This window comes from Sarcophilus harrisii, chromosome 4, assembly GCF_902635505.1.
Source record: "Sarcophilus harrisii chromosome 4, mSarHar1.11, whole genome shotgun sequence".
NCBI classification, from domain to species: domain Eukaryota; kingdom Metazoa; phylum Chordata; class Mammalia; order Dasyuromorphia; family Dasyuridae; genus Sarcophilus; species Sarcophilus harrisii.
The window spans coordinates 143,861,410-143,874,306 of NC_045429.1; the positions used below are offsets into that span (position 1 = coordinate 143,861,410).

The 12,897-nt window shown below is 33.3% G+C and overlaps 1 protein-coding gene across 1 annotated transcript in view; it reads right to left on the reverse strand.

The window, feature by feature from the left end:
* Positions 1–12,897, reverse strand: part of UST (uronyl 2-sulfotransferase) — a 374,901-nt gene that overhangs the window by 141,386 nt on the left and 220,618 nt on the right. The window contains exon 4 of the mRNA XM_003769536.4: positions 1,948–2,027. Within this exon, the coding sequence (XP_003769584.1) occupies positions 1,948–2,027 (80 nt within the window). The remainder of the gene's footprint in view (positions 1–1,947; positions 2,028–12,897) is intronic.

Consider the following 12,897-nt stretch of genomic DNA (forward strand, 5'->3'; position numbering starts at 1 on the left):
TCCTGTCAATGATTAACATAATATTAGCTAGTTATTTATATAGTACTTTTAATTTTGTGAAGCAATGTTGTATCATTTAATCTTCACAATACCATTATTAATTACATTCATTTCACAGATGAAGAAACTGAGGCAGGGAGGCTAAGCATCTTGTTCAAGTTTTGTTGCTAATATTCAGTCATTCAGTCATATCCTACTCTTTGTGACCTTGTAGACCATAGCATGCCCTATATATAGCTATTTCCTTTATTCTTTTTTTTTTCCTGAGGCAATTGAGGTTAAGAAAATGCCCCCGGTCACATAGCTAGAAAATATTAAGTGTCTGAGGCCAGATTTGAACTCAGATTCTCCTGACTTAAGGGCCAGTGCTTTACTCACTGCCCCAAATAGCTGTCCACACTAGATATTATATGTGGCAATATTATATTCTTGGCAAAGATACTGAAGACTGATTTGATTTTCCAGTGGATTAAAGCAACAAATTAAGTGACTTCTATATAGCTATTAAGTATGTGAGGCAAGGCTTTAACCCAGATCTTCTGACTTCAGGTCTAGAAAAGAACATATAACATAGAAACATAGAACATAGAACACAGAACACAGAAAAGGAATGAGAGGAATAACAAGGATCATTTCCTCCAACCCAATCAGTCTATGAATGAGGAAACTAAGACTTGGAGAGTTCCAACTCTGAAGATCTCTTTAGAGCTAGCGATCCATCCATGTCCATTTATCTTAAAACATATATTAACTATAAATGGGTAACAAAAAGTGAACTTTTAAAAAAGAAAAACAAGTGAAAATTGCTAAGAACTATTGTAGCTCAAATCAAAAGGGACTACTTTAAGAATCAAAACTAACAAAATAAAACACTGAAGCAAAACAAAATTCCTATTTGTTTTCCAATATGAATTCTATCCTTATATTTTACCTGAAATGGAGAGTACAATTTGGAAATGATCTTCATGTTTCTGCTAACAAAGAAAAAGAATATTGAGCAACATGGCTATTTTAGAAGACAATTGAACATATTTTTGGGAGGTGTTTTAAGAAGTAGGCTGCTGCTCAGATTTGTTAAATGAAATCACTGCAGGTTCCCCCTCTTCTTTTCTCCTACTTTACTTTCACTGGGGCAGGAAAAAGAGGGAAATTCTGCTGCAATGGTTACCAAGACTAACCATCTAAAATCTCTGTCAGCAAATGGAATATTCTTTGTACAGCTTTAAAGTTGTTGCTTCCAGGATCCTGGTCATGCTGTTCTAGGATATTTGTTTTTCAGACATTTCAGTTATATCTGACCATTCTTGACCCCATTTGGAATTTTCTTGGCAGAAATACTGGAATCTGTCATTTCCTTCTCCAGCTCATTTTACAGATGTGGAAATTGAAGCAAATATGGTAAATTGACTTTCCCAGAGTCACACATATAGTAATCATCTAAGGCTGGATTTGAACTCTGTCTCCAAACCCAGCACTCTGTCTACTGTACCACCTAGAAGTTCAGATTCTTAAGGTCATAAATTTAGACATGGAAAGGCCCTTAGAGACAATGTAATCCAACCTCATCATTTAACAGATAAGGAAATTGTTGGCAGAAAAAGGTTAAATCCAAGGTCAGGATGGAATTTGAGTGACAGAGGCAGGATCTGAACCCAAATACTTAGATTTCTGATCAGTACACCTGCCCACCAAATTGTATAAAATTACAAAATATAAATTCAATGCCAAACTATTCGATCATCTGGGAATACCAACCTATATTGACCCTAGATCTCATTATTTGTTCTAGTATTACAGTGAATTGTTTATCATATAGAATTATCTTTAAAAGAGAAATAAAAAACACCTTACAAATGAAGATTGATTTAAAAATAATTGTTCATAAGCTATAAACCCGGAAATGCCAAAAAAGAAATAAGAGAAAAACTAAACTAGGAAATATCTTACCTGGAGAAGTTGAGAAAATGAACATGACGAGTGAATAAATAGGGCTGTTCCGCGGTACTTATGTTTTTAATCAATTCCATCTGAAAAAAAAGAAAAAAAAGATATTAAATAAAATGAAATAACAAAGCCAAAGGGCGTTATTTGCTTGGCACCCTTTATGCATACTCTTACCTCTCAGACCAAGTCAGCAGATTTACAATTTTAGAAACATTAGCAAATTTGAAATAAGCTTGCTACAGTATTTCGCATATTATCCCAAGAGTTTATGATCCTGTGTCTAATTCAGTCAATTGCTACCATGCAAACAATGTGACAGATTAATTGATTGGAATGAGCTAATAAACATGTTGTACTGAAACGTAAGTGAAGACAGAACCTTGATCTCTCAGTTAAACCTAAATCTAGACAAGATGTTAATCACAATTTTATTTTCCTATAAAATCAAGTTATTGAAATTTGCAAGAACATTTGAAGGCAGTTATCTGTGGATTTTTAAAATATGCAAATAAAATGATGTTATTCTTTGTGATTTTCTATTTGGGCTCTAACCATTTATAGAGAAAATATTTTATGAAGTACATACAAACTCCCAAACCTCTTGAGGTTAACCAGGCTGTTTCTTATCTGGTCTGCTCTAAATCATAAATCATGCTGGTCTTAGTGGGTGGCCACTGAGTTATTTAAACTTTATTCTTCATAACAGCAAATAACAAAGTGGAAAGGTATTTCATGAGAGTGGAAATCTCTAACTTTTCTAGTCTTCTGAAACACGTCAAGGATCCAGAAAATGTTAAGCAAAATCTGTAAAAAATTCCAGGCATTCTTTTTGTTCTCTGATTTCCTGATTTCTCTTTCCTTGTATTTTCTAATTGACCTCATCAAAAACATACAAACTAGATAGTTTTTTTTTTTAAAGCAATTTGTCACTATGACATTTGAAGAATAATAGAATTACATTAATGTTTTTTCAATGTTTAATACATTTGGGGCACCATAGATTTATAAAGAAATTATAAAATATACAGGAAAATATGAAGAAGCTATATCATCTAAGTTTTCCTTAATCATTATATTCAACTTTTTAAGCAATAGCCATTTGTTGCAGATCCACTAACTCACATAGTACTGACTCTATCATTTTATATTTGTTTGAGTTAATAATGGTCGTTTAAATAAATATTTATAATAGGGGGCCAGTTAGGATCTCCTAACTCCACTTGCCCCTTAGGAAGGGACAAGAACATGTAGGAAACAGGAAGATTCAGGATATTTAAGGTCAACCCTGTCACCCCTGTTGGCTAAAACTATGATGAATAGCATCTGTTAATCCCTTGTCACAAATGTAAATTACACAGAATTTTCATCAAAAATCATTAGTGATGTGCCTCTCTTAACTTAGAGTCAGTCATAGGCATACTAATTTTCTTAATTATGTAATATATATGGAATCACAGAAAAATTAAAACTATTTCTTGCTTTGTTCTTCATACTTCCTGTATCCTTTAACTATAATTTATATTTTTAAAGCTTTGGTTTTACCTTTTCTTTTTCTTGGGGACTGACAGAATCCTCATAAAAGAAAAAAGATAATCTGGAGGTATGATGGGTTTGAGATTGGGGTTCTGATGTTTAAGTACATTGGAGTAAGTAGTCCCAGGTACTTATTGGTAACTGTTCTGCAACTTAAGAATTTGAGATGTTGAAAATGGAGAGAGCTATTTCTAATGATTATGTTTATTTCATTATTTCAAGGGAATTTGAAATTTATTTTGTATTTTGATGAACAGTCTGACAGGGTCAGTATATATCAGCAGCTGAATTCAGGTCTTCTTTATTCCATTCAGTATGCCACACTGCCTCTTAAAAGTGTGTTTATATACAATTTATCTTTAAGAATTTCAACATTGAAAATTAGCCCTTTTTTTTTGCAGAGGGATATATGTGTGTGGGCCTCTAATAGATTCTAAATTTTTCTTATCCAAAATGTCTGTTATCTACATATTAGTCAAATATTAGAAAGCTTTCCATATCTGAGCTTTAGATGTAGTTGACAGATTAGAAAAGTCAAAAGGAAAAATGCTAGAAGCATGTAGGAGATTGAAGTGAAAAAAAAAAAAAAGAAAACCCAGAAGAAAAATGATTTCTTTGATCATTTTCAACATCATTTACTATCTTCTCCAAACAAATGTCACAGTACAAAGCTTGTTGGAAGAACAGTAGTGGTTGGATTTGTAGAGTAGTGTCATAATGTTCATAAAGCTGTCTTCTTCCAAAGAGAAATGGATTCGAGTTGGCAACGTGCAGCTCTCACCAGCTGCATCTCTAAATTGAGTACAAAGGAGAGACCTATTTCTAATGCCCGTTTTTATTGCAGCATTTCAGAAGAATGAAAGAATTTTAGGCATCATGTATTTTGACTCTGACATATCAAATGCACTTTACTACTGCGCCATTAAATAATAACATCTTTATGGTGCTGATTGAATTGAAAATGGCCATACACAGGGTTTAGCGCACCATATTCTGAATATCATTTCATTTTTCTTCAGGCTCACTCTGCCAGGCTGTCACTGTCTTTAGACTATGTCTCTGAGCTCCAGATGCCACTCACCTAAGTTACTTCTTCTATTCTTTTCCCTAGTTTTAGTTACTTTTAGCCTGACTTGATTCTACCATAAATAGAAGGTAACCACAGTAATGGCTACAAATCACAGAGAAACCACCACTGGTCCCACCCTTGTGCCTTCAGAGATTAAACATAGTTCTCTCCTCCCATCCCCTGGGGTTTACTGTATAGTCATTTAATTAACATTTTTTTTTTTTTTTTTGGTATTCTAGTATAAAATATGAACTGTAAATAGAAAATGACAATCATCTAGAGAATAAAATATTTTTGAATGTCTTAATCTTTAGGTTGGATTTGAACTGGGTCTTCCTGAGTTTCAAGTTCAGCCCTCTTTTTAATTATGCCTTCTGGCTGTAGTTCAGAACATTGCACATATAATTAAAACATCAAAATTCAAATTCCAGCTCTGCTTGTGACTTTTGGGGTGTTCATTTCCTTCTCCTATAAAATGAGAATAATATCTGGACTACTCACCTTAATAGCACTGTGGTAAGAATCAAATGAGATAATATGTGTAATTTGTAAAGTTAAAAAATGATTTTATAAATCATTACCGTAAATATAAATGAGGTTGTCACACACCATTAGCCCAGGTGAAAAATCAAAGCAGAGAAAGGAGGAAATTAACCATAGAATTTAAGATTTTCTCCAACAGCTCTTTTCCCTGAAATATTCTGATAATTGAGTCCATCGTGATCACTTGAAACTTGAATTTCCTAAATAATAATGCTAACTCTTTTTGTAATTTTGCTGGCAGAACCAAACTTATTTGGTTTGGATAAGAATAATGTAGGATCTATGAGAGGCCCACACATATCCCTCTGCAAAAAGGGGCTCTTTTTCTATGTTAAAATTCTTTTTTTTTTTGTTAGCTTTTTCTTTTGCTTTTATTACAAGCGTATAATGTTAATTGGCAAAACACTGAATACAGGCTTCACTATCATAAAATCAAAACATTAAATAATATTCCAAAAAGAGTTTTAGACAGAAACTAGTCACCAAGAGTACAAAAACTACACAGCAACACAAAGCATGAAAAATGTAATATGTTGAAATTCTTAAAGACAAACACAATGTGACACAGTGAATGGAATCTGGAAGACCTGGATTCAAATATCCCCGGGTTTCATAAAGGAGCCATCATCTCACTTTTATAGTCTCTAGGAATGTATGTTTTTTTGGATGGTAGTGGTGGTGGATGATTTTGTTTTTTTTATCATTTCCATGAACTATTAGTTTTGTTTTTACTTATTAATTAGTAAGTTATAAAGTTTTCAAAAACTATCTTTCATAGTTTTTCTATTTTATTAGTTCATCTATTTCATAATCTAATTATTATGAAAAGTTTGAAACTAAGTTTTATCTAGTTTCAAACTTTTCATAATAATTAGATTCTGAAAAAATGGAGGTTATAACAGAAAGAAAATAAAGGTTATAATTAATAGATCTGAGAGTTGAAATCATTATAATATGGTTGTATATCACCTATACTATTTAATTTATATTAGCAATAGTCAATAAACATTTAGTAAGTATCTACTAAGTGCCAGATATTATTCTAAATATTGGGAATGAAAGTATGAAAAAAACATCGTCCCTGTCCTCAAGCAGTCTACAATCTATTTGGGGAAAACAACACAGAAAAAAAAAAGAAGCCGAAAAGGAGAAGAGGGCAATGATGGGTAGGAACTAGGCCTGTGATTTCTTTGCTATAGGAAACTTCCTAATGAGGCAATTTCCTCAATCAATGTGGGCTGACATCTTTTCTGTATCTAGAGTTTTCTAGAGTGATGGAAGATTAAATGATTTACTTAGAGATGCTGCTGGTATATGACAAAGATGAGGTACGCATACTAATTTTTCTGACTCTGAGGACATCTTTCTATACATTATATCAAACTGCCACTCATGTAGTTTATAATAGTTTTTTTTAAAGCCATAATGTAGCTAAAACAGAGAAGGAAATAGGCAGAAGGAAAAAAAAATCTTAATGAAAAACCTCTTCAGAGCAATAGGGCATTTCAAAGAAAATCTTAAGAAACTTCTGAACGCTCCATGAAAGAGACAGGATGGTGCAATTTAGTTGAAGAAAGATGTCAAAAAACAAGAACATCTGAAATTGATCTTTTAAAGGGGAAAGAAAAAAGGAATAAAAGCAAATAAGACTTTACAATGAAAAGAAAAAATAACTTCAGTGTGTATTCTCATCAAGTGTTTTATACCTTTATCTCATGATTTCATAGCTGCATTAGTCCAAAAACCCTTTGGAATGTTCTGTGTCCCCTGCATTTCCCAGGGAAGACTATTTTAGGATTGCTCCTAGCAATAATGATAACTATCCTACTCTAGTCTGAATTCCTGTCCCATATACAGAAACTTGATACCCTTTAATTTTGCAAAACAGCTTAGATGAAAGGAATTTTTAAAAATCACCAAAGCTGAGAAAAGAACAACTTACAGGAGAGCTCAACGTTGTCCCTTAACTTCAGGAAGGGTAGAGGTAGCTCAGGTAGAGGAAAGATAGTAGCAAACAGCTCAGAAGCTTTGAATTTGGGCTCTATCGCTTACTCATTATAGGTCTGACCTACACCAATTCTCAGAGCCTTCATCTATGAAATTGTGTTGAAATTAAGAAAAAAAAAGATGAGGGAAAAGCATATGATAAAGATTATCATAAAAAAGATTAAAATATACATTATAATATAAATATATATCATATATAAAATTACATGCATAATATACAAAATATAAAATATTATGCAGTTATTCCCATCCAATATATTCAAAGCACACACTCCAGGAGAACAAAACTGTTGTATTTATTTCAGTCACAGCAAAAAGGTCAATTCTTAGTTATCAAGAATGAACCACTAGGTGGCGGAGTGAATTGGGTAAAGTCTTGAGGTTTTCAGATTGGAACAAACTTTTGAATCAAGAGAATCACTTTCATAGTGATGATCAGAAGAAATAAAAGTTTCATTCTTTCATGCTCTGTTAATTTTTCCATCTTTCCTTCTATTCAAACCACCAATCACAGAATCAAAGAACCTTGGAATTGAAAGAGACCTCACTACCACTTAGTTCAGGACATGCCTGAACAACCATTTCCTTTACAACATCTATACTTTTCTTGAAGACCTCCAGTGAAGCAGAACCCACTTCCTCTCACAGCATCCTATTCTACTTTGCAAAAGTCCTATGAATAGAACAAGAGAGTCTTAGCTCTGTCATTCTCTAACTGCATGATCATGGCAAGTCATTAACTTCTTTGGACTACAATTATTCATCTATAAAAGGAAGGCATCCAGTTACTTCCCAGGTCTAAAATGATGTTGATTTCATGCCTAAATTTGTCTCTTTATCCATTGCTGTTAGTTTCTAAGATCTGTACTCTACTTCCTACAGCAGACAGATGTACTGAAGGTGTTTTTCTGACATAATAGTTCATACTAATTTATTCATACCCTCTTGCCTAGTTATTTGTGATCAAGAATATGAATTATTAACTAGTAGCATGGTCCTGCACATAAAAAAGCCTATCTCTCAGGGCTGTTGTGAGTGCTCTGTAAATTTTAAGGCATATATGAATTTGAGTTATTATGAATATCATTATTATTATTAAAATGAACTGGTTCATAAGAATGGAATCTGGCACTTCATTAACATGGTAAACCAATCAGTTGAACTAACTATAATGTCTCACAGGTACAATTCAATTTCATTAGAACAATAAGTCCTTTTTATGTTTTATTAAAAGCATGTTTTAAAGTCATAAAATCATAGATCTGGAACTAGCAGTTTCCTCAGAGGCTATCTTGTTCAACACTTTCATTTTATTGATTAGGAAACCGATGCTTAAGCTACTTGCCTAAAACACAAACATAATAAGCATTTTGAAATAAGTAACTTAATTCTGCTCTCTGAGACCAAATACAAATCTAATCCCCACCTTCCCCCTTTTTCTGTTAAAGTCCTTAATCCTTGATAACCACTAGAGTTTTCCTCCAATGTTTTTTCTTTTCTAGATTAAATACAACCAATTCCTTATATGGCATGATTTTAAGCCTCTTCACCATCCTGATTGCTATCAAATAGGTGTTTTGCATTTGATGATTTATGGTCCATGTTTGGGAGTTTTAGGGTTCTAAAAACAATAAGAAGAAATGTAGAAACCACGATAAAATTTCCTTTCCTTTTCTGGCTCTACTTTATCTAGTATCAAGCTCTCTCTTTAGGAATGTTGAAACAAAACTAAAAAATGTTGACTTGTTTATTGCATTTTAAGTTTTAATGAATATGCTACTTATCTTTGAGCCTTTGGAACAAAGCTCAGTCAGACATGTTCAAATATCTGATTTCTTCTAGACCCTTTGGCAACTTATTCTACTATTGTCTTATTGTTATCATATCCCACTTTGAATACCTTTTCTACTTCTCCATAAGTAATCAAATTATAGGCATTTTTCAAGATGGTGATAAGGATAAAGTTCTTCTATAAAGTATTACAGCTGTCTAGATCCCTGAGATCTATAATAACTTACATGAATTAATTTCTCAATAACTAACATAATTCCACATTGCCATACCCACCCTTCCCAGTGATTTTAAAACTCCTATTGTCACTGTACAAATCCAGTTCTCTTATCTCCATTGTTATTCCTATCTCCCTTTACCCAACCCTCTCAATGACCCATTTTCAACCTACCCACTCCTTCCACTATGTTCTTTGAAATGCCTACTTGTTAGTTAATAATCTGCTTTTATCCTAAATTTTTTGATTTCTTACTCCTTTCATCTTGCACTGAAACCTGGCTCCTTCCTTATGACACAGCTCCCCCCATTACTCTTTCTATATGTGGTTTCACTTTTAATTCATACACTGGGTATAGTGGATGGATATAGCAGAATATTTCTTGCTTTCTATTGCTACTTTCATATTCTATCATATTTCATATTCAGTAAGCTTTACTCCTTTGAAATTCATTCAATACAGATTTATCACCCAATTAAGATGCTGGCAGATGATTTTTGGTGCCATCCAGAATCAACTCCTTTCTTGCTCAATGAATTCAATACCTTGCGCAAAGTATTTGTTTCTTCTCCAACTCATAGTACAGGACTTCATAAACAATGATATGTCCCCAAACAATCCTAATATTCCACTTCAACCTAACCATTTACCATGATATACAGAGAGAGATGATCTTGCCATCATCCACAATGCTCCATTTCTATGTTCATGAACTCAGAAACTTATCTGATCACAATATGCTTGCACTCTACCTTTCTCTATGACTTACAGTCCTTAATCTTGTTCTCATTATGACCACCAATCCATCTATCTCACAGTTATTTATCAGACCATTGATAGATCAGAGTTAATATCTAGCGAGTCATTTGATCTCCATTTCCTCTGCTGTAAAATAGGAATAATAATGATAGTATGTACTTTCCATAATATTTGTTCAATCCGTAGCACATTACCTGGAATTTAGTAACTTTTTGTTTAACTCCTTTCCTTTTTTTCCTACCTGCCTTTCTTTCCATTTTTGAACACTTAGTGAACCAGATCAATTTTATAATAATCTATACTCTTAATCCTCATACCTTCCTTACTCTTGTCCTGGCAACCTTAGTCCTGGACAGCTCCCAACATTTGCTTCCTTTCCTGCTATTCATGTGCTGCTGAACTGAACTGGGAAAAAAAAAAAATCACAAAGCTGGGGTGACTGGGTCTACTATAAGTTTATGTTACATAATCTCAATTAGACTTTCACTCTAACAAAGTAATCCTTTTATACATCCCTAAGTGATTCATTATCTCACTTTTCAAGGCACCCTTCTCTAAACCTTTTCATCCCTCCTCAAATATCTTAGAGGTTCTCCCTCTTCTCTCTTTCTTAGCTGAGAATCTTGCCTCATTTTTCACTGAAAAAAAAGACACCATTCATTAAAAATCCCCTTTCTCCACTGCTTCTCATCTCACATCACTCAAAAGTTTTCCTTCACCCTTTTGTCATATAGAGGTGGCCCTTCTCTTTTCCTAAGCAATCCTCCTCTTCCTGTACAAGTAATCTTATCAGACTCTATCTCCTCTATCATCCCCATTCTTTCAATAATCTTTTGTTTCTCTCTTACTACTGGTTACTTCCTTACTGCCTATAAAAACACATTCATGTCTCTTCTGTCCTTAAAAAAACTCACTTGACTTATCCATCTCTGCTAGACATTGTCTTATATCTCTCTTTTCATTTTTGGCTAAACTCATTAAGAAGATATTCTAAAATCCTTGCCTTCACTAGTTTTCTCTGTCCTCTGAGCTGAGGCTCAAAAACTGCTGAAAAGCAGCTGAGTTCCTGATCTCATCATTTAATTGAAATTCTCTACAAAGTTACTAATAATTGTCACAGCTAATAGATTTCTCTCAGTTCTAATCCTTCTTGACCAGTCTTGAACTTTTGACACTGTCAACTACTCTCTTTTCCTTGATATTTTCTTCTCTTTAAAATTTTGTGACACTATTTCTCCTGCTTTTCCTTCTACTTCTTTTTCAGTACTGTTTACTAGATCTTCATCCAAATTATACTTGCTAAATATGAGTGTTTCCCAAGCTTCTATTCAAGAATCTCTTCTCTTCTTTTCTCTTCTCTTCTCTTCTCTTCTCTTCTCTTCTCTTCTCTTCTTTCTTCTTCCCTTTGTTCCTCTCCCCTCCTCTTTCTCCCTCTCTTCTCTTTTAATCTTTTCTTTTCTCTCTCTATACTATTTTGTTTAGTGGTCTCATCAACTTCCATGGGTTTAAGAATCATATTTAAAGAGATGATTCTCACATTTATTTATCTGGCACTAACTTTTCTTCTGACCCCTAGTCTCATTTCTTGAACCAATTATTGGACATCTCAAACTGATTTTCTATAGATAACTTACATTCAACATGCCCAAAAGTGAATTCATTTTCTCTTCCCCAAAACTATCTTCTGAAGTTCCCTTTTAAATCATTATCTTCCCAGTCATGTAGGCTTATCATATAGGTGTCATCCCCGACTCCTTACTCTTTCACATACCCCATAGTGTATATATATGTAAAATGTCCACATGGATATGTATATATACATATACACACATGCATATGTATAATAAACAGAAAAATATATTATATATTGTTTATTTCCTATCCCATTAGACCAGGTGCTTCTTAAAAAGAAGAACAATTTTGTTTTATTTTATTTGCCTTTCTTAGCAGAACATCTGGCACACAGAGGCATTTAATAAATGCCTGTTGAGTGACTATTGGCTGTAGATGAGAAAGAATCCCAACTCCCCCCAAAAGGGAGGATATGGAAAATTTTCTGTTTATCTTCCTGGTCACAAGAAGTCTAATGCAATAAAAAATAAAAACTGAATCAAATAAGAAACAGAAAGCTTGAATTATATCAACATAATGAACAACAAAATACCTATATCATTGGAAATGACTGACAATATAATTCTCTGCACAATCGGAAAGCAACATGACCAGATAAGATCCACAATTATTGGCTCAAATACTTCTCAGTAGTGTATAAGGCACTTTACCCACTGACTTTCAAATACATTTTATCCCCTTTTTGTTAATAGGAGACTTTGCATATCTATTACATATTTATAGACACTTGGTAAATGCTTGCTGATTTGGTTTCACCTCTCTAACTTGATGAGAACTCCCCATTTTCTTATCTTCTATAGCACTTACTGCTTGTATAATTGGCAATTGGACATACACCGACAATAATGTCTCCTAGTTTCTTGATATGTTATTTCTTGTACTGTTATTTAGCTTTCCTGATTTCCTAAAGAGCAATCCCAAAGAGGGAAGGGACAATATCTTTTACTCCTTGAATGGAACTTATAGTGTTTCAAAAGTACTTAACCAATATTTGCTCACTTCCTAAGAGTACTCTCTGAAGGCTGAAAGATGGACTACATGCCTACTGGGTTCCATCCTCACCTTCATTATAAGTTTTCTATATAGGTTAAAAGATTTTGAAACAAGCAAATCAAGGTTAAAAGTTCTGGATCATTTATCTAATTGATTTTCTTGTTTATATATAAGCACCAATTCATGAAAAAGTAATCCATTGGCTTGAAGTCAGTCCAAGTAATATTCAGTGTTTAAGAAAATTCACTGATTTTTTTCTGCCATGAACCCACTGCTAAATGAAATATAAATAAAAATATTCTCTTTTAAAATATTTTCCTATATTATCAGATTAGTAAAGGAGACATTGCCAGGTAGATAAGACTCATCTAACATTGATTCCACTCTATTCCAATAGACCAATTTTATA